Source organism: Pararge aegeria, chromosome Z (genome assembly GCF_905163445.1).
Source record: "Pararge aegeria chromosome Z, ilParAegt1.1, whole genome shotgun sequence".
In the NCBI taxonomy this organism is placed as follows: domain Eukaryota; kingdom Metazoa; phylum Arthropoda; class Insecta; order Lepidoptera; family Nymphalidae; genus Pararge; species Pararge aegeria.
Genome location: NC_053208.1, coordinates 13,071,411 through 13,094,971, shown reverse-complemented (window position 1 = coordinate 13,094,971; position 23,561 = coordinate 13,071,411). Strand labels below are relative to the sequence as shown.

Sequence of the window (23,561 nt, the reverse complement as noted above, 5' to 3'; positions counted from 1 at the left end):
ATTAGTGGAGAAGCATAATCTTATAAATAAAGGTGATTAGCAGGGCACTGATTCTCCTTGTCATTGGGTCGAACCATAATTTGTAACGTCCAAATTCTGTAAATTTCTAATTCTAATTTATGTTAAAAAGAATCAGGGTCTAGGTTGAGCACAAACACTTAAAAGTCTGTTAGTACTTGCCAATTCATTATCTTTGAGGGAGAACGAGAAATCAGCCGGAATGTATCGGGGACAGCCACTCTACGGCGAATGCTTCCACAATGACTGCCGATAATCAGCCGATAAGGGATCTTCCTATGCAAATTATAATATCAGCATTTTAAAGCTTTGGGACACATCTTTATTATTCCTATTCCTACCAGAAAACGACATAAGATACGAGGAGGTATCTTCGCGGCACTAAGTTCTCAATACAAGACTAAAGTGTATCGCTAATGCACTGCATATGCGACAACATTACCCGGAAGGCCCCGGAGGGTGGACTCCTCAAATCTTTGAGAACATTACGGAGAACTCTCAGGCATCCAGGTTTTCTCACAATGTTTTCCTCCACCGTTGAAGCAAAACATTCTCGCATTCGTATTCTCCTCTAATTCTAATATAGTTATCAAAAGTTTTATTATGTCTCCACTTTACAGAAATTACTACATATAAGTTTTGTTTAATCAAACACCCTTTAATTTGTGAGGCTTACGTGAATCGTGTTTCTCGTCAACGGGGGCGGGCGGTGGCGGCGGCGGCAGCTGCTGTTCCAGGGCGTTCACGCAATTCATCATGCTTCCATAGAGCCGGCTGTCGCGGAAACTGTCCCTGGACACATAGGTACCCACCAATCATCACGCGCTGTGGCGCACACACAGTGGGGCCCTGCGCTAATCAACAGTGAGTCCCCAGAAAATTGGACGAAATGTCTGTGCAATTATAGAGTATTACAACTCTAAAGAACCTTCTAAAAAACCCCAGATTTTTAATATAGCGTACTTTTTTCTACTATTGAAGCCCTTTCATTTATTGTAGTTGCGAATAATTATATCACAATTAATAAAAAAAAAAAACAAATAAAAATCGGTTCATCCGTACGGAAAATTGTATGCCACAGATAGATCGAAACGCACGTATGCACGCACACACAAATACACACACACACACACACCCAAACATACACACAACAACACTTACACACTCACTCACACACACACACACAAACACACACACACACACACACACACACGCAGACTCGGCAAACACGAGTCGCAAACAAATGTATATATTATTATGTTACATAGGTACATATTCCTAACTAGCTATTGCCCGCGACTTCGTCTGCGTTTGTTTTTTGATGTGACATTCATTCAAGTTTGTTGTTCTTATAAAAAAAAACTGGTGTAGTTTTTAAAAAGTATGAGTCATGAGCTCCTACTATCACTTACAAAGAATAGTAATCGTTACAGGAAGAATCGAAAAGCATTGTTAGTTGATTCATATATAGGTTAACGAAGAACATTTCCAACATTTATAATGTATATCTATAGTACATAAATAATTATTTAAATCGGTTGTCATTTTTCGGAGATGTGGTGTAAAATCGTCAAACACTTTCATCCTCTCTCCTAAAGGATCTGAGCGAGCTGATCCCCTTAATTTCGGGATAAAAAGTATTCTATGTTACTTCTAATACTTCCAAGAATATGTGTACAAAGTTTCATGAAGATCGGTTAAGTAGTTTTTGCGTGAAAGCATAACAAACAAACTTACATTGACATTTATAATACTAGTAGGGATTATCTTGTAAGTACATTAAGAAATACCATAATATTAGAATAAATATGGTAAGTATATAATAAGTAACATGGGTAGGAAATATAATTTTATATTTAAATGACCTTACAAAAAATAATAATTTTGATAACTTTCAACAGGTGAGTATTATTTAAAAGTGGTAAGATAAAAACGAATTTGCCGAGTTCGTCCGTCCGCTGTCACATCTTCTTATTTCAGTAATTACTAAAGACTAGCACTTCAAAATCTCAATAATACATGCCAAACTTTATTGAAAAAGGAAATATTACAATCGACTTATTTTAATTGCAAAACTTTGAATTTGTGTTTGCTCATATATGATTTGGAATCGGTAAATTAATTCTTCTTATGCCATTCATTGTTTTTAAAGTACGAAAGAAAACATAAAATACGATAAAATCTGAAATAAATAAAATTTACAAAGGTTTACATTAAAATTTAAGAAAAGTAGAATAATTGTTACAATATTTTTTTAGATATAAGTTTTTTTAAATCAAATTTAGTTATGCGGGTCTAGACTGTTTTTGATGCAGATGCAAATTACCTAATTATTAAACCAAATAGCGATTTCGCACTTGGCCGGTTTATTTTTTTTTATCGGTTTATAAAATTAATAAATCAGTTTATAATTTCAAACACAGATGTTTTTAAAAAGGAAAACCTAAAGGTCTTATTTTCATCAACTTAGGTAGATTACTAAATAAAAATTGGTCAGATACCAATTATTTAGTGCTCTCGGCGTGCCAGATGCATGACAATGACGAATTTATAGTGAAATGTGCTTAAAACGGTCGGTGGAACATGTTCTTTTACATGTGGTATAATATGCAAGACGACAAAAAGTGCTTAAAATCCCAAATATAAATAAAAAATTAGTAACTTATAATATCTTTATAAGCTCTTCTTACCTCCCATTAGAGTTGCGGAACAGTGCCAAAATCTCTTCAAAGGTCTTGTTTTTTGTTTCAGGAACTTTTTTATACGTAAATATCCAAAAAACTGCAAGGAATACGCTAAAAGGCAGGAATGTATAGTTTTCCAATAGAGCCTGAAAATAAAAAATTAAAGGTTTTTACAGACTTGAAAATAAATTGTATTTTTATACCTACATTTAAATCTTATTAATGAACGTCAAAACTCCCATTATGTATAGGCTTTTTGTAGATACTTTTTGAACCCCTATTAAAAATCAAAAATTATATATTCGAGTTGGCCTACCACAACTTAGCACGAACGAGCCCTGGTCAAAGAGGCCTACAAAAAACTTTTTTTGGAAACGTTGTCGTTGGGGAAAAACGAAGATAAAATCAACAAATGAGTATCTATACTACCTAGCTATTAATTTATATTTTGTGAAGTAGTTAGTAGTTCGAGGGCTTCTGGAAGAATTCCTTTAGTTTATTCAGCCAAATCAGTTGTTGTGTGATAAATATATAAATCTATAGGTACTTATACAAAACTGTAACGGGTCTGAATTATAATAAAATTGTAACGGGAATTCTGAGCATTGAAGATTTTAGATTTTTTTATTATATATAAATTGAAGAAGCCAAAAATAGATTTAGTTCTCTTTCAAAATTGCAAAGTCGGTCCCATCCATGTACTTACTTGGGTCAATGTTGCTTACCCAGCGTGATCGACTAATATGTAGAGATATTAAGCCTCACTTTATTTGCAGTCATTTGTTTTAGGGAATTAATGATATTTTAATTAAGGTGATACAGGAGTGGCTTCCCGGGACGGTCATTTGCGATTGGCAATGTTGATCGAAGGTATCAAATAGTGGGTGATTACAAAATAGTGAGAACAGATATATTTATGAGCCCACACCTCAAACTTTTGTTTAAATGTTTTGAGAGAAGTTACAGCGCTATCTTTTATGTCCTTACTTAATAGCCTAGGATTTTATAATTGGCACTATCAGTACGATTGAAAATCTTTACGTTAGGTGTCTGATTTATTGAGGAAGGTCGTAGACTATGTAACAGTACACTGCATCCAGTTTTAGCGCAGAAGCCGCAGGGCATATTTAGTACTAAATAAATAAATAAAGTATTATAAAAGTGTAAATCACCTTCATACTAGGAAAGCCGATGCCGACAACGAAGTTGGCCATCCAATTAACCAGCACAGCGATAGCCATGGCACTGGGTCGCGGGCCTTGCGAAAAGAGTTCCGCGGTAATCAACCATGGGATGGAGCCGGGTCCCACCGCGAAGAACACCACGAAGCTCAGCGTCGACACCACCGACAAGTAACTCATCCAGTCGATCATTTCCTGCACATAGCCGAAGAACTCCTATCAGGGGATAGCAATTATGTTCTTCCCCGTGACCGACCGGTTTGGAAATAAATTACAAACATAAATGCCATCACACACTTGTCCGTTAGCGTTCGTCTGTCATTATTGTTTATTATTTTTACGGCGTGAACCAATAAGAGCAATAGTTATTGTTATAATGCACCATAGCTTTTATCTACATAGTGCTGTAATAGCAGAGTGAAGTAACTTCCTCGAATCTCTTGGCTGTACTGCATATGCGTTAGTGATAATGTGCTTTCTGCTTTTGAGCAGTGTTAAGTGGAAATTCTCGATTCATATAACGCGTGCGCAAGAGCTCCTCGTGAATCTATCGCGTTCAAATGACTTCTCTCGTGTACTTAGTGAATAAAGATCGTGTGTGGGTGCTGTGAGTGATGTTCCTAACATTTATATTTGAGAATTTATTCCTTTTAATTTGATCGCTTTCCTACTAAGAGCCCGGGTTCGGAGACAGGAAAGGCGAAAGTTTGGGGGGGGGGACGTCTAGCTTGAAGCAAAGGCAAATAAAATATGATGTTGTTAATGGAATAATATGATGTGATAACGTGAGACTAAAACTATGAAAGTGATATTAACGGTGAAGAAATTAAAAAAATATTTTAGTAAAATGATTTTTAATACCAATATGTGACTGAATAACTGAATTTTTATCGAAAACTGGACGAGACTAAAGGGATTAATATGAAATTCTACGAAATTGGCATCAAAAATAAATAAGCACTAATGATTGAGTGGGTCCAAACAAGAAAATAGTCGTAAAGGTTACAGCGTACGATAAAGCGTGCTAAAGCAGTATTTGTGCTATTTCTACATACTTTGGCGTAGTGAACTGAAATTATGAGTTGTTTATCATACATGCGCGCATAATTGGGACATAAAGTAGAAAGAAAGATTTCGGTGAGGCTTTCAATATTAAAAACACGAATAAAATTATTATCAATGCACACTTGTATCACAAACTATGTTTTTCAATACATTTGTAAGTAAACGCTACCCGAAACTGGGCGCTGGAAGCTAGAAGAGAATATATTAACGCAAAGTCAAAGCAAGTAGGTATAGGTTGTGATCAAAATATTACTGCAGAATCTTTGTAAGCTGACTATGCCATAAAGATATTGCCCCACAGTTTACAGGTACTGCGCTTATGTATATATACTGTTAACTAACGAGGGTGATAGGAATTTAAATTTAAAAACTTCCTGCCTTATTGAGCATGTTGTTGGCTGGTATGAATTACTTATAATGTGATCAACTCCCAGGTTGGGCCAGTAACCTGAATTGTTCTGGTAAGAAAATTTGTTCTATGGAGTCAGGAAATATGCGTTACATGAGCCGTCGCTCCTAATAGTTTATATAACCCATCAACCCGTTTGGGAATAAAGTGGTGGGTCAATGAACTTACTTACTCTCTACTGTGAGAGAAAAGGTATGTGTCCAGCAGTGCGTCGTGCCACATGAAGCACGATGATAGCAATTTGGGAGCAAATGTATTGAAAATATAATTTATTCTATAAGCATTTGACAATACTCTAAAGTTTGTTAGCATTAGGTATACAAACAGAATTCATACACAAACACAGTTAACTTCAAAAAGGTTATAAAATAATATATTTTAGACGTGATCATCTTCGTCTCGCATCTCTTCAATCATCATGCGTCAAACTGGCAGTTATGATGCCAGTAATGAGACAGTTTGAGAGGTAAGATAAAGTTTAAGGGTACGGGTGTAGAGATACGCACTTACTACTAATACCAACAGTTGCATAATTGAAGATAGATGGTAACCAAATGTCAACATCGGAAGAAGTAGTTACAAAATGAGAAATGACCAAAAAGGTTTATTGGTTAAGGCTTTATTGGTTATTCCTCTATTTTACTTCACATTAAAGCTGATAATATTTTGACTGTGTAATATTCCAAGTTTATTTAAGTAAACTAAAAGTATCACGGCTTTGGCTCGTTTCGTTGCCTTCACATAAATAAACGACGTGATTTGAGAACTCTAAAAACGGTAATTAAATTTTAACTTGTCGCGACAGTACTTACATGTAAGTTAATAGAAATGGGAATAATATTTCATCAATTTAAACAGCAGAACCATTTTTTTTGGTTCGCTAATAATGTATAAAATAAAATTAATCATTGATAAGTTTATTATTATGTCTTGATTTATATTAAACTAGAGCTAAACTTTTGTGAGTCACCGTTTATCTTGGAAAAATGGCCCAATTATATTTATGTTTTTGGAAAAATACGTTTCACTTTATCCATTTATGTAATCCGACCGAGTTCTTTAACATACCTATAAAATATTGATTTATAAGACACACCTTTATTAGAAAAGAGATCGTGATGAAAATCGAGAAGATAAACATTCCGCCGAGGCCATAAAGATGTAGAGTGCGACGTCCAGTACGGTCCATTAGAGGTAGCGACACCAGAGTCATGCCCACCATGATGGCGCCAATACCCATTGTTGCAAACTTCGCAGATTCATCAGTCAAACCCGACGATGTAAAAAGGGATGTGGAATAGTAGAACACCTATAATACAATAAAAAAATTATATGGTTTTTTATTACATACGCGCCTACGCCCTCGTGGTCTTTGTTACCATGTTGATTAAGCACATTAAGATCTCCGTCCCGGTTACTGTTAAAACGAGATTATGAAGACAATGATGAGATAGTGGGATAGACTTCAGCCAGGGTGGCCTGAGTTCGATCCTCGACACTCATCACTAACTCTTCTGAGTAATGTGCGTTCTAAGCAATTAAATGTATCTTAATTTAATTGTGAAGTAAAATCTTGAGGAAACTTGCAGTTCTCCACAATATTCTCAAAGGCGTGTGAAGCCTGTCAAACCGCACATGGATGGCCTGGATGATGAAATAGTGCCTAAACCTACAGACCCAATGAATCGAACCCAAATCGATCGACGCGAATGGGTCGATGAAATTTATTTATGGACTCGTTTTAAGGGGAGGCGTACTAGAATCCACTCTTCTTTGGTATTTGGCGTGTAGCCGCGTTGACATCGTCGTAACTAAATAGAAAAAGTCATTTATCTAATCAGAACTCACTGCATTGATTCCGCTGAGTTGCTGGGACAGTTGCATTACGACACCGATAAGCAGCGGAGCTCGAAGTGTTGGTGAACAAAGGAGTTCCCACATGGATATCGAGGCTTCCGCTTGTTGCGCTCGCTCTTCGGCTCGCATCTCTTCTATATCTTCTTCAACCTTGTAGAAATGAGTTGAATTTATTTGTTGTATCTCTTAATTAAGCACAACACAGCCCTTAATGAAAATACTATAACAAAATGTGTGAAATTTAATATAAAATACGTAAATATAATTATTAAACCTAAACATTATCTACTTATAATGTGTATTTTTAAGAACTTTGATTTACATCATGAAAGTTGGTAAACGAAACTAAAAGGTTACGTAAATTACTAGTAATATAAATAATTGTATTAAAAATATCAATATGTAATTAACGTAGCAATTACAATGGTATGCAGAACGAATAAGTTTAATAAGTACTTGATTGCTGGCACGTAACCTCCGGAGTGCTCGTCGTGCTTCTTCCTCCCACTGCCGCGTAATTAGCAAATAGCGAGGCGATTCGGGGCATGCCGGCAATAGTAACAGCTGTAGAATTGCTGGGCATATGGCCAAACCTAAGGATAAGGTTTAGTAGGTCACAAAAAGGCTGATGCCCTTGAGGTATTATCACAAAAACCTAAAAGAAAATGTTTATAGCGGGTCCAGTTATGTGAGCGTTATGCGGTCATAACGACCTATGGATAATTTTAACGAATTCTTTGGCGCAGCGGTATGCGCTGTGGACTTATGCAAAATAGGCAGGATGACAGTAATCGCATAAGAATAAGAATAAACTAAAAAAAGAATAAGAATAAATTCGCTAAATTATTGTATTTATCATACGAGTATGATTCATGTATTATGAAAAACATATTTTTATTTAAATTCTAAGTGAGATTGGTAAAATAAGTAAAACAGAAAAATCTATAAGCCATTACAGGTGAAAATTTTGTCACGTACCGGTTTACTACAGTATACACCGATATCAAGTATTTTGTGATTTCAAAATGTCAGTTGCTGTTTTTTTTGTAATCAATAATCTCTGGCTATGAAACAAGGACTTACTAAAGCCCTAATTTGCCTATGACGTCACGACTATAGCCAAGACACCCGGCGAGCGTTTTGGCGGAAAATATATTTTTTAATAAAATTTGCAATTCATATCAACAAAACCTTCAAACAAAATAATAAAAATTTCTTCAACATAAGGAATTTTTTGGATATAGTGGATACTTCCGAACATAGTAGGCCAGTTTTTCAATATAAGCCATCATACCTATTTTAAAGGAGATCCAAGATTAAGTTCATTTTTATATCTTGACTCAGTTATCATGAGGTTAACATCCCCCAATTGGTTAGACGTTACGTTACGATACATCAAGAAAGTGATTAATCTTTTTACATTTTAGATTCTGATGTCTCTTAATCATAGGTTCAATATAATCGCGATCTCCTCATTCGATAAATATGACCGCATACCGCATGTAAGGTGTTAAGATACTTTCGAAAAAGGCTTTGCACTCAGCATCTGATAAAAAGTCTTAGACACTCAGCAGGCGATGGAAAAAGCTCTGTTCGTTATTATTAACCGTAGCTATCAAATCAGAAATGAGCACATATTTAAAATAATCAGTGTAACCGCCATAGCTCAACGAATCACGAAGCTTTAATGGCAATAGGCGGAAAACATTACTCGAGAAATGGACGCTGGGGTTCAAATAGTGACCCAGCGCTGGAAAATCTGTCAAAGGGCAACGCACCTAAACGAGGTGGGCAGACGACATCAAACGAGTCGCAAGGAGCTGCAGAACGCAAGCGGCCCAAAACCATAGAATTTGGTAATCAATACAAAAGACCTGGAAAAGTTTGATTATGATAAAGGTAAAGTATTACCGAGCAATATGGGCCATCCTTCATCAGTACCGAAGATTTGTTCGATGCCAAGGACTTGCGAGAGCAGCAATCCGACGGTGACTGCAAGTTGGTTCACAGTGCCCAGTCCTCCACGCAGGTTCAGCGGCGCGATCTCCGATATGTACATTGGCACAAGCGAGGTGTTTAAACCTAAGTACCAATTAATACCATTATTTATAGACCTTCGTTTACACAAATAAAATTAAAACAGGAAACGCAATGGCAACAACCCACTCTAGGCAATAGTTGAATCAAATCATCTTAGTATTTTGTATGAACAAAAAATATTACCCATTCAATCATCGTGATTTCTTACGATAACTCAGCTTTTTTTTAAATTATTTTTTGGCAGCAATAGAAATGCATGTTGTGTGAAACGGTTTATGAGATGGACAGACAAACGGCTGAACAGCTGTGCCTTAGTAAAATTAAGCCATAAAAAATATTGACCGATCTATAAATAATGTTAGCCTTTGAAAAAATCACGTAGAATGGAAATCACATTTTGGAAGTCGGTTGAATAAGGAAAATGCATTATTCACTACGAGTTATACGGAAATAATTTTGCAGGTATGAAATGCATAGAGGTGGTATGTTGCACATGCGCCCCATACTTCAATATTTTATACATTACCGCAGTTAACACCTATGATGAATCTACCGAAGAAGAGCATTTCGTAACAGTGCGATATTTTGGTGAAACCCATAAGACTCGCGCCGCTAATCCCCAGAATGTTGTTGAGCAATAGACCACCCTTCCTGTCAACAATTTTAAATACGCTTTTAAATATAACTGAGATTAATGAAGTCTTTAAAATATACTTTGCTAACTCGATGCCTAGAGTACTAAGTAAATATTGATTGAATAACGTTACCTGCCAAATCGGTTCGCTATCATCCCTCCAGAGAAGCCGCCAAGCATACCTCCAATGGCAAAGATGCTCACTGCTATTGAGTACAGTTGATTCACGGTGTCCTCATGGATATCCTGGCCGTAGCGATCTTTGTACACGTCTTTCATGAAGTTTTCGATATTCTGCGCGCAAAATTGTTTTTTGTATATTTTATTTGGAATAAAGTCAAAGACAAATATTTCTTTATTCAAATAGGCAATAGATGGCACTTTTGATGCCTTGATTACATAGAAAAATGTGATTGTCCTTTAAATGAATTGCTTATTTTGTGTAGTCTAGTGTATTGCACTAATAAACAATAATTCACATAAAAAATTTACAGACACTTTATATACCATACTAGCTGTCCCGGCGAACTTCGTACCGTGGATCATTTTTTTTATGAATGTCATATTTAAATACTTACTATCCTATTCCAGTCTAAGAGGAATCCAAAAAATCAAATATCATAAAAATTGGTCCAGCCGTTCTTGAGTTATAAATGGTGTAACTCAAATAATTTTCTTTTATACGAGTATATATAGAGTTGCAGTAAGTACGACCGAAAAGAGATGCTACACCGCTACGGGGTACAGGCGTAGCACACAACGCATCTCTACGTGATATGGCAACCACCCTTTTTTTAAAAATGCAAAAGTTTGCCTGTTTGTTGTATTTTCTGCTCAACCACGGCACTAATCTTCAAGAAAATTGCAATACAGATATAGCTTGCGTGCTGGGGACGGACACAGGATACTTTTTCCTCCGTAAAAGCGCGGACGAAACAAGCAACGGGAATTCAACACAGACTTCGGAAGCCAACTTCGGTTTTTATTAACCGGTTAAACAGAGAAACCGGTTTTACTAACTTTAATTTCAGTTATTTTTATTATTTGCTGCGCGCCTTGCTATGAGTACGCATAAACTAAGGCGGCACGACGTTTAGGTTGTTGTTCGTTATTCCATCCACTACATTTTCATTGTCTTGATTTACGTCTGTTTTCTATATTCAATCTATCTGTAATCGGACGATAAGCTGGTTCGAAATGTTGTTATTTACAAAATTGTATAGATATTTTTTGACAATACCAATTCAGTAATAAATCTGTATGGAATATGATTATGGATAGATTAAATATTGAAAAATGGACATTAAGGTACTATGGTAGGCACCAAGGTTAATCAAGGTTTAAAAAACATGATGAAATCGTTCGCCCGATTAGAATAGTAACCTATTGAATTTTGGTTCGATCAATGATTCAACCGTTAAAACACCGAACATTAAAATAAACCGGTTAGTAACCAAAATTTTCTGGTAAATTTGAACTGGTTCCGAGCCCTGATTTAACAACTAATGCTAAATAATTTATTTATCTCACTCTGCCAGGGGCGTTGATGACGCCAGTGTTGTATCCAAACTGCAGCATACCAAGCACCGCCGCCAAAATGGCGTACGACAAGAAGAATGTAAGCCCCTGAAAACAACACAAAAAGATTTAGCAGCTCATTAACTTACAAGTTCAAACATTGAAATCAGTTGGAAAATCAGCGTAATCACTTCCACTCTACGATGAAAGAAAAATATCATGTCCTAATATTGAAATTTATTGTAATTTTTTTTATCATAATGATAGAAATTTCAATAATTTCGCACTTTTAAGTAAACGGAATCTCAATTCAAATTCCGTTAGCCACTCGTACTTTCCTACGTTTAATCCTGGCAAACTGTAATAACAACTAACAACTCCACATATTAGAATCAACTAAATAAATAGTAACTGGCTTTAAAGTAGGTTTACCCAATCTTAAGCAAGGTACTCACCGGTAGCACTCGCTTTTCAAACTTTGTGTTGAGAGCGTTTGACATGTATGACATTTACGAAACATTGGTTCGCGAGCACAACTTTAGGAATTCGTCTCGACGTATTCAAAACCTCCTTACGAATACAGTTCTGTTTTCAAACTGATGTGCTTGCGTGACAAATGCCTCAAACGAAAATTTTGCGAAGCGGATACTCCCGGTTTGAAGGAACCGGTGGGTTCAATTAAACTTCCCCAGCTGAATCCACCAATATGAAGTTTCAAAGTGCATCTGAATATCTAGATTAAAGTTCCACCAATTAAATTATTTATGTAAAACCCAACTAGCAGTATTCTACCAAGCAGATTAATTATTTCAAAGATGATGTTATTCTGCTATTGTAAGATAAAATATGGTTACACATTTAAAATACAACAGAAATAACATGAAATGTTTATACTTAAATTCGAATTCGTTAAAAATATGAAGATCATATTTTCACAAAGAACAAAAAACATATGCAGCCGCTAATTAAATTGCATTTGTACTTGCGGTGCTCTACATTTTCTTCGCATTGCTTTCATCGCAATTCAGATTTATAAATTTATTTTCTAGAATACCATAATGATATTTAGTTACTGTATTTTGCTGAAACGAGAAATTCCGATATCAAGCACATTTTTTCTCGAAGAAATGGTTTAAAAATAAATGAATTTTAAGTAATATTTTTTATATAAAACAGAACGTAATGATTAATCTACTTATCATTATATAGACGTAACATACTGTAGATTCGAGATATAATTTTTTTTCTTTAAGTTGAACAAGTGTATATTATTCACTAAAAATGATACAATTAATGTATAATCTCACAGTTTCTCATAAAAAACTTTTTATGTATGTAATGGTAGCCTGTTAACATGCGTGAGAGACGCCCAGAACCTTATATAATAAAGAAATGTTAAGGCGTTACATATATTAAGTAGGGACCCAATCTCATGTGATAGGGCGTGGCACACTCATCTAAATTATCATTCTAAACACAATAATCAGTCATCAGCACGCATTTTATTAAAAGTGCGAAGTAATTTTTATGACTGAGTTATAAGTTTTTTTTTTATTTTTTTAAGTTTGGGTGTAGAAGTGAAAGCAATAGTTTCTGTCAAAGTTAATGTTTTGTTTTTAGGGCACATTCGAACGATAACTTAAAAAAAATATGTACTTATTATAATTTAATAGAATATACCTAAAAATAAAGGTTATTATGAGAACTTACCTGCTCAAGCAACCTAAGTTTTCGCCTCTGCGAATGTTCTTCAAGCCTGTCCACATATTCCCGCAGTTCTTCGATTTCTTCTTTCACCTGCTGCACCGTGTCTAGCTCCTGCTTGATGGCAACCATGTCACGTTTCACCTGTGTACAATATTTGCTTAAATCACTTAACCAACTCGACTTTCCATCGACTCCATAAGCCTCGTAGAATATTGGAATCACAATGCCTATCGGTCCTCCGCGCTATTTCCTCATAGTTTAGTTTCACAACTAGCAGAGCTTTTTCGGTAACTGTAGTTACTTTGTGTAACTCATAAACATAGATCTTCATCGCCCACTGAACTGATTTTTCTGATCAGACTCAAAGTTAGCGATCATGTTTCGGAGGCTATAAATTATTATAAACAAAGGGTAAAGGTAGAGAATGTGGTCAGTATAGAGAAACTGTACCACCACATAAAATCTAATCTTTAATTGCTTTATTTAGCTAAGATTAGATGTTTACTACTGCAGATAATACTAACCTCGGAGACCTCACTCTGGCATGACTCGACGCTCTTGGTAAGTTCTTGTAGTTGAGAGCGGATCTCACAGAGCGCGACCGTTGTTTCTAGCTGTCGGTCGCCCCGCTGCAGATCGTCCAGCTTGGCGGACAGATTCATGCTCATCACGCCAACCTGTCTCTGAAGGCTGCCAATAAAATAACATAAATTCATACTAAATTACCAACAAATTATCTCTAGCATTCATTTTAAAAATTAACATTACCCGTATGACATATATACCTAATTAGTTACATACAGAATAAGGATATCGAACTGAAATACAAGCACAATTTAGGAAGAACACTAGATATTTATTCACTCCAAGTTCAGGAGGGAGAAAATATTGATTGTTTAAAATTTGTACGAATAAATATAACAAACATGCCACGATTGCATAAGGACCTATTTTATTATTTTGACTACCTATTTGTATTTTGAGCGTGGCATGTCTGACCTGCTATGAGGAAGGTGACGCCCCCAGCCTTATATTAAAAAACATCGCGCAAATATTCGCACGATTAGCCCATGGCGAGCACGTAGCTCTCTGGAAGACACGTACGTTATGTTAGAGCTATCCGAGTTGTTCCCGCCATTCAGAACGTGGGTATTATGTACAAACTGTAAAAACCCTTAGCTAAGACTAAAAGACTGATTTCTGTTTTCCCTGACAATGTGAATACATTAAACTGAATTTCTCTAGCGGTGGTCATGATTCCTGACCCTGCATTTTCTAAACAGACCCTTATTTAATGCAACGTTTTTTGGTTCTGAAAGTTTACATACGTATAACCTTTGTAAATAACGGCAAGACTTAGAGTCAGTGCCGTCAACGTCGAATGTAGGTATGTGTATTGTATTGAAAAGACAAACGCACGATATGTTCAGTCAGGAAACACGTTCACAACAGAAGTCTTCATCTTGATTATGCCGGTTCCTGACAAGATTTTCTTTTACTAGTTTATAAATAGAAGATTAAACAGCAGTAAACATGTCAACGATTGAGTGCAACGCTAACCCGATGGTCAGTGATTGTGCAGTCTATGGTGGTAATTGTGACGATATGGCAGTTATATTAAACCCATATTCCTAATCGATTTCTATGTTACCGGAACGCATAATCGTTCGGCGTCACTTCCTAGGCAGTAGGGTATCAACAAGCCAGTAGGGTATTAACTAGCCAGTACCGAAGGCTTCTCCCCCGAGACCAGACGAGAGAAAATTATCATATCACCATCTAACCTACCTCTTACAGGAGACATTCTTAGTGACACACAAAAAAACGTATGCATATTTTTCGATGACAATTTTTTAAAAACTGGCCTAAGATATTTAGAACTGAACTATCTATCAAATATATCCGAAAAATATTTTTTTTTAGAAATTAAAGGTTTTATTGCATATTAAAGATTACGCGAAAACGCTCGACAGGTATCATGGACCAAATTATAGCTGTCTGCTTTAGTAAAGATTATTGATTTTGGTATTGATAACATAAAACTGAGCTATATAGTTTGAAATTACAAAATACTTGATATACGCAAATAACGAGTGCAGAGATTTTAGAACTTCAAGCGGTACAAAATTATGTTTATATAGACGAGACGTCATTCGGGGAAACCTGTCACAGTAAATAGCCAGATTTTGCAGTTTTATTTATTAAAAAAAATACCAGTCTCGCTTGGAATATAAATTAAAATACGTTTTTCATTAAATATGAAACGCAGGGCCGCGTCAACCCCCCACGGCGCCTGTGGGTGTATCCTATGAAGCGCCTCTTTTTTCACGAATCTTCATGTTTCAACTAATTATATTTTATTAAGTGTTTGTTAATATTTACCGACATAAATGTTCTCCAGTTTTATATTCCTTATAATTAGAATTTTTTTTTTTAAATAGGTGAAACAAGCTTACTGCGAAAAATAAAACCTCTGAAACCAAAAAGGATACAAACACGACATTAACAACTACAAATTGTAATATATTTATTTCCAGACAGCTGACTTTATTTAAAAGTAAAATGTCCAGGAATTCACATTCAATACAATTACATTTTATTCAATAGAAAAAAGAACACAATATTTGTTTAGGAATTCACGATTGTGCTTAAACCCCAAACGTGGATCTGTTAACTATATTATTTAAAATAAAACTAAGGCTTAGATTGTTTAAAACGCGCCCTAGTCCAAGGACAATCCTACAAGTCAAGAAACTAGGTCGAGGGTCTAGAAAAGTATCTTGTAAAACATCTTCTTTTAAATGCATAGATTCTGCATAATATTTCTAATATTACACATAAGGTAAGAGACTATGAGTCTCTATGACATTGAAATCGTTAATAACATGAAAAATACCTAAGTAAACAAAGCCCGATTTAGGAGCTTTTGGTTATTTTATTCATCATCAAAGTCTATAGCCATCCAATGCTGGACTAAAGGCCTCTTCCAACGGGTTGGTGATCGTAGTAGAGGCACAGAGAACTCGAGATTTATATTTCCTTAGCCGCCTCGTACGACACGAAGATGGTGGTGTGACATCTGTATTATGACCTGACGTGTCCACACGGCACGCTTATCTTATAAAAAGATTAATGATTGTATGATGAAATGATGTTAACTGGTTAAGTCGTTATTTCTATCTTTGAGTTGATGCTTGTTAATTGAAAGTTGAAAGCAAAGTTGAATTAAGTTGAAAGCAACGGATATTTAAATAACAAGTACTAGAGTGCTATTTTAGGATAAAAGATATACCTATTCAGAATCTAGGTGATCTAGGTGAAGAACTTTTGTATTTTTAAATGTTAACAATGAAAGTTTTGAAATAAATTTCATATAGAGCACCTCTGTGCTAGAATAAACCTATATGCGGACCAAAATTCAAATCACTAGAACAAGGGGATGGTGAATTAGGGGTGAATGCAATCTCAGTGGCATTTCGTTGTATGTCAATCAATTTGGGATGCCAATCTATTCATCCTGTTTCGACCACTGCATGCGGTTAGCAATTCAGCTTTCTCGGTTTATGTGTTCTGCAAGTCTCGTATGTGGGACATCTATATTAGCACTGCCAGCGGCTTCACCCATGTGTACTATTCTTAATTGCTTGTACCTTAATATTAAGCGAATGAAATAGGGAAAATCGGACAAACTCCCATTCGCAGACACAATTTAAGTAAATTTTTCGGAATAAATCTTATTTCACCAACCCTTCAAAGCACATTTTATCAAATCACTTTCAGGCAGTAGCAGAATTTAGGATACGAGCTACCCTCGAGCATTTTTGAAGTTATACTTTCTGGTGTTAGGAATAAAACATGGGAGAAAAATTATTACGAAATGCGCGCGCACATGATTACATGATTTTAACAAGATGAAGGTAGTTGCGAATGCGAGCGTGAGAGGAATAAATCTGAGGAGGGCTCATTCCGCTGATTTAAGTGATTAAACTACAAAAAGCTTTAATTTAATATTCAGTGAAACTTGGTGGTACGATAACTAACTACCTAGATAATGCGTTATAATAAAACTTTCAATGTATCAAATACCTTTTTTCTATTGTAAGTGTCATTTTCTCTAAAAACGTAAGGCGTAAGATAAAATTTTGAAAATATTTTTATCTTGTTACGCCAAAGAAGTATAACTTCTAACGCGTGTACATAAGTACACATAGGTTTTTTTTGGGATGCATGGTTAAAATACAAAACAACAACCATACTTTCACATTTATAATATTAGTGGCGATAAAACAGTGAACTCGCAATTCAAACAGTTTAGTTGTCAACATCGCATTCAATGTCATGCCTATTAAAGGGTAGACCGATGCGAAACGGATCACAATTTTCTAATTTTCTTGATCCAGTTCAGAGTAGTTAAGCATGTTTTAAAAAATAATATTTAACAGGTAACTTTACTCATTCATCTTAAGAATAAATGCCAATTATTTAAACAAGTTAATCAGAAAATACTGAAGTTTACTGAAGTACAAATCTTTGGAAAAGTTACTTAACCTTGGGTGCATAAAAGAGAGTTTACCACATTGGACGTAGAATGTCATCACTTTGCAGTTGCAGTGTATTGTAATCCAATTTGCGCAAAATTTCAGCTCAATTGATTGTGTATAAAAATTTTGAAAAACAGTCGCAAGATCTGACTTATACTAAGGAACATAAAAAATATTGCAAGTTAAATAAAAGCTTATAAAAACTGTGCATTCGATAACATAATTGCCTCTAGCCCCGTAGCTTTTGCTCATATTAAATAAAGTAAAAGTAAACCAATCTTCTAATTGGCTACTATCTATTACTGAAAACTTTGTATTCAACTTGTTTGTTGAAAAAAATATTAGTGATTCGATTCGCCCTGTGTTTCATTTCGCCTGTGTTTACTCTTAATATTGATTTTATTCAAGTACACTTAGTTTAAGTGCTGTGCATTTAGAGCAATCGATACTGAAAATTTAACGATTATTCCATGCACAGACAACCGGAATTACTAACAGATAGTAGACATATTGTATGTTCAAACCCTTAATAGCTTTAAACTTTGTTGGTTCAATTATAAAATAGTTAATGATTGTCCATTCGTATATTTGCATTCGCAATACGAAAAAGGCACTAAAGCGTATAAGTCTGAGATACAGCTTGACCGGATTTTCAAGCGGGCGAAGCCGCAGTAATAGCTGTTGTTGCAGTAACATAAATAACGCATTTGACCAACTTCAGCCGGTTTACTCTCTACAAAGCCCGCTATTTGACTCTGAGATTTCTAATGAGGCCTACATTGCCAGCGACCATGTTTTGAAGTCATAATATCTCTTATGTCACTGGCAGCAGTAAACACGCACTCTTCTAAGACTTTGCTCTTCAGGCACTGAATATTTTTATTCCAGAATTATAACCCTTATTTTAAGGACGTCAAGTTATATCATAACAACTGTCTTTTTTAGAATAATACTGCTTTACGCGATGGTAGTAAGCCATCAGGTTTGCTCCACCTTCAGAGAGCTGCGTTTATAATTAAATCAAAGTCGGAGAAGTCAGCGTATCAATCGGTTTTAGTGGTATTTCGCGCATAAATTAATAAAACTTCTAGATTATAGGTTTCGACCTCGAGAAATTCGGGTCATGCTGTAATAGACCAATTCTCTGTTACGTCGGCCGTTGCCTCAAAGTCTTGCGTGAGCTAAAAAATGTTTTAAGTACTCATGACTTCTCATTTACCGACCGAATACCCTTGAAAGCGAGACGTACAACGTGAATTTTTCAATATCATAATCGAATGATGTGATAATTAAACAAAATAGCAAATTTGACTGAGTAGGTATAAATTCGAATAAACTGCCTTGTTGGTGCCTGCCTAGTAGCCGCCATATTTAACTATGGTTTCAATCAAACATATCAGAAGGTTATCAAAAAATGCTTAATTATTAAGTATTTGAGTTATAGAAATGCTCAGTGCTATTCCGGAGCTAAGAAATTATTAATTTCCACCCCTTAGACGACTAAGAGCACTTTAATCTGTCGGTCCCTGTATGATAACTAACCTAAGCGTTAAAGCCCACCATCCCGCATTGGAGTAGCGTGGTTGGTCTATGCTCTAAAACCCTCACTATTAATATAGAGGAAGCCTGTGCCCAGCTTTGTTCCGTTAAAATACTGAGGATGATGATCATCACATAAAGTTTGTAAGTACTTTTTTTTGTAGAATTATGGCTTTGGATTCTAGCTTTCTATATTTTTTGAGGCTATTAATAGTGCATTCGTGCAAAGAATAAGTGCAGGGTTTTGATCCTTACGACTATTATTACCTACTTATCATATTATATTCTGACAACAGCTGGAACTCAACCCAGAATGCTAAACCTACTTCAAAATATTTGAAAATACGTGTTATTCAGTAATTCGAATTTCGAATCGATCCTAATACCTAATACTATTAATTAATTATTTCATTGATTAATTACTTACACTAATATAAAATAATAGAAATTTTGAAAAAATTTAGATGAACTTTGGAACTACGAGTACATAATACCCTAAATATAACGACAAAAAAGTGAGCTCCAGAAAAAACTAATATCTTGACTAGTTTTATATTGATTTAGGGTCTCATAATTAATACTTCTCTGATAAACAGTACATTTATTTGCGTAACTACTGCAATGTTTTTAAAACCATTTAGCAATTTAATATATCCATGTAAATGACATTTTAGAAAATATTTTTTTTGCAACAATTTCCAAACAGCATTTGAAAATTGTTTAATTTTAGGAAAAAAAATACATCTTTCCTACATTGTTCTGTGGTCCCGATAGAATTGTAAGATTCGTTTTGGTTGCCAATAACTAATAAAACCTACTTGTCAGCAGCGAACGAAAAGAACAGCAGTTCGCTGCTTGTCACTTATTTTATCTACATACAAACAAAATGTAAACACACACACGAATAAAATAAGAATTCAAAGTAGACAAAGACCGGACACGACCGGAAAATATGACATATCGTTATTAAATCAATGCATAGGAATAGTAGAATATAAGTACAAAACAGACTCCAGCAATATTTTTTACATTATTTCCTTATTATATTTCTATCTGGATTTTAGTGTTGAAACGATTCACTCTTTTACTAAATATTTCGATACGTTTAAACTAAAGTATGATATAATACAAAATCTATCCAAAAACACATTACGTTTACACACATGCAAGCATTATTTTACGCAAAGGTATTCTATATAATTATATACAATACGTAAGTATATGTATCCCGAAGTGAGTCAGTAAAATGGACTGAAGTGTCAGGAAGGGCGCTGTGCTCAACCCGGTGGCATAGCATTGACAGTAGTTTATGGCCATTGAAACTAATGTATACAGTACGGTGAGGTATATGGTCCGATGTCATGAAGTAAGGGTAATCAGGTGATGAATTAGGTACCGCGATTTGCATCTTAGTAATATCTGCTATATAAGATATTTGGGATGCTAAGCCAAGGTGAAAAATGTATAGAAACATCGACACAAAGATATTCATGAATCGGCAATGCATTAAAGCCAGTAGTAAAGGCAGAAAGCTAATGTTTTTCGACATGTCTCTAGGATCACACGTACCTAAGTAGAAGTTCCCTGAGAGTCGCCTCGTCCTCCTCCGCCGGCGCATATCGTGTCAGCTTGCCGCCGGCCTCCCGGCCCACATGATCAGGTACCGCTGTATCAAAACTCCTTGTTTATTCCTTTTCATATCCTATGTGTCCTCGCTGCTCGCCCACCAAAATATATAGACTACATACTCGTACCTACTCATTTACTGGAAATGTTTAGATTTCATTCGAAATTCTAGATATTGCAATGCAACTTCGTCTGCACCAAATCGTTTATTACCGGTTTTAATATTTTTAGAAATCCTAGAATCTAATTGCACCCGCCACCTACCGGGTCCAGTTTTATTTTTTTTTCGTTCGAATTGACTTTTTATTATTATTACGAATTGTTTGTATGGGAGTATAGAATAGTGGTATTTTTAGAATGTTTCAGGCAATTTTTGAAATTTTTCTCTCTGTATAAACCATCCTCGTACTTCAAAGAATTTTAAAAAAAAGAGCGATTTTTTTTATATTATAGATTTAAGTTCAGTAACCTACAACTGACTAATTAACATCTAATATAGTTAAGACATCGTAAAAATGCAAGAACACGTCAAATAAATCGTTAAAATTGAGATACTCTTCAGCAATCGGATGTTACCTACCTTTTCATATCTAGTTGTTTTATATAGGTAATAAACAGTTCGTAAATTCGTTTATTACCTGTGATTTACTTTAAATAATTCAGTAATTATGAACCAATCTAATAAATTAGCCCTAAATTTGTAAAAATCGAACCAATCAATGCCATCACCGTACTGCCACTTAGCGCCAATGGCCATTACTAACAAATCTTACAGGTTTAAAGGCTTATCGTAATGTTTATGGATACAGGTAAAGCTGTGTGGAGAAGATAGAGGCATAATATGTGCACCTATTATAATCACGTAGACTTTTCCGTGATCAAGTCCTATAGCACGAAATATTCAAAGAAAGACATCTCATTATTATTCTTTCTTAAGATTAAATAAGTGTTTTATGTAATATTTATAACTTGGCAGGCTATCGTGTGTCTCGATTAATGGTCTAGATATATTTAGTAGAGTTAAAGGTATATATATAAAATATTTTTTTGACAGTAGGTCAAGTAAGTAATGCTAGAAATTTAATACCAGAATAGTAGTGTACTTTTATTTTCTACAGAGAATATTGGAGTGTTTAAAGAGCTTCTTGCAGATGCAACTGCGATTGCCGCCAGTAGCGATATTTGATTGCCGTTGAGTACCCGTTGATACTGCCCGTCGACGGAATACAGTTTACTCTGTCATCAGCGGTGTTGAGTACTAACTACTTAATATCGGCCGATGCATTTTGATATTCGGTAACTTACTACTAGGTATATAACATATCGGCTAAGGATATAACATACTGTTTGCTGAATATCCTGGGGTTTCAGTCCAAGTCAAAACTTACTTAATTCACAATTTAATTATACTCAAGGATTTCGGCGATAACCAAAAGATCATCTTATACTAGTATCACAAACCTTTACACTTTGTTGGATAGGCGGATTCCTATATACACACGAATATTTTAAACATAGTTCATTTTGGATATAATATCGGCGTAAGCCTTAAAAATGTACCTGAGTGCCTATAACTTCTGAATTAAGAAACAAAGACGCGATTTGGGGGCTATCATTTTTGTATTTAGAAGTGTTTTGTCACGGGCTCAGATCCAAAATAGCATGCTAACTTCAGTGTAATATCAGTCATATCCTGTAGATACACAATAAATAAAACAGTATCAATCAAAAATATAATATAATACACTCTAATTACTCCAAAAACTTAATTAGGTAGGTACAGCATAAGTACAGTCGTGGCGATATTCTTAAAATGTTAGGTTGTTTAAGTCAATTCATTTTTAAAGGTGTGGTGTTCATGTTTATAACAATTAATATTTCATGTTGTTGAACGAATAAGCTTTTAAGCATCAAACACTCGTCTAGTATATTGAAAAGTGCTCATCATGACAACAAAGCAGCTAAATACAAACAAGACTGGTTTATTATGCGAGATGTTGCAGTGCCCATCTCCTAATTCCATTATCAGGTAAGCTGAATGGTACTTACGATTAATATCTATTGCCATCGTAATCGTACACACTATTTGTAAAACCTGAGCTAAAACCATAGAAATCTTAGTAACAGATTTGAATGGCTAGAACGAATGTACTATAAGTTTCATTACAGTATATTTGATGCCGATACGAATTTACAGACATTTAAAGTTGTAAATAAATATACAAACAGTTACAAAATGATTACATTTGTACCCACCATTTTGTTTATTTGTGTATCTTTACTGTATTATTTTAGTTTTCACTATTAATATATACACTTGTTTCCATCGTAAAAAGATTTTTTTCTGTAAGTATTATTAAAATTATTTTATTTAATTTTAAAAGTTACAATTATAAAAATAAACTATACTTTAGCACCATACCGATTATAACTTCGATCAAGTATAAGTTGTAACCACACTTCATTAAAGCATTATAGAGAGGAAATAGCCTGTCGGGGATCGGTATTCAAGGGTAAGAGGGTAAAAATACCTGAAATTTGATCTACGGGTGAGTAAAGCGGAGGTTCGTCCCCGCCGGCCTGTTGGTGCTCGAGCAGACGGTGGCACGACTGTCTCATGAGCGCTCCCGACACTGCTGGACATAACACAACATTAAACACCTAAACATCTATGAATGAATGAATTAATGAACACACTTTACCCATATGCAATGTACACAACAAACATATAGAAAACAAAAT

General features: G+C 35.0%; 1 protein-coding gene across 3 annotated transcripts in view; it reads right to left on the bottom strand.

Moving 5' to 3' along the window:
* The window catches only part of LOC120636425 (glucose transporter type 1), a 57,362-nt gene that overhangs the window by 1,708 nt on the left and 32,093 nt on the right, over positions 1–23,561 (bottom strand). Inside the window, exons 3-17 of one of the 3 annotated variants that reach the window (XM_039907902.1) lie at positions 23,351–23,455; positions 20,763–20,859; positions 13,638–13,803; positions 13,117–13,254; positions 11,419–11,514; positions 10,022–10,182; positions 9,781–9,905; positions 9,126–9,296; positions 7,671–7,807; positions 7,206–7,364; positions 6,454–6,666; positions 3,875–4,099; positions 2,709–2,848; positions 695–810; positions 187–294 (exon numbers count right to left, since the gene is read on the bottom strand). In XM_039907902.1, the coding sequence (XP_039763836.1) occupies positions 275–294; positions 695–810; positions 2,709–2,848; positions 3,875–4,099; positions 6,454–6,666; positions 7,206–7,364; positions 7,671–7,807; positions 9,126–9,296; positions 9,781–9,905; positions 10,022–10,182; positions 11,419–11,514; positions 13,117–13,254; positions 13,638–13,803; positions 20,763–20,859; positions 23,351–23,438 (2,052 nt within the window). In that variant the 5' untranslated portion in view covers positions 23,439–23,455 and the 3' untranslated portion in view covers positions 187–274. Of the gene's footprint in view, positions 1–186; positions 295–694; positions 811–2,708; positions 2,849–3,874; positions 4,100–6,453; positions 6,667–7,205; positions 7,365–7,670; positions 7,808–9,125; positions 9,297–9,780; positions 9,906–10,021; positions 10,183–11,418; positions 11,515–13,116; positions 13,255–13,637; positions 13,804–20,762; positions 20,860–23,350; positions 23,456–23,561 lie in introns of those variants that run through there. The other 2 variants (XM_039907900.1, XM_039907901.1) reach the window with 2 other exon arrangements.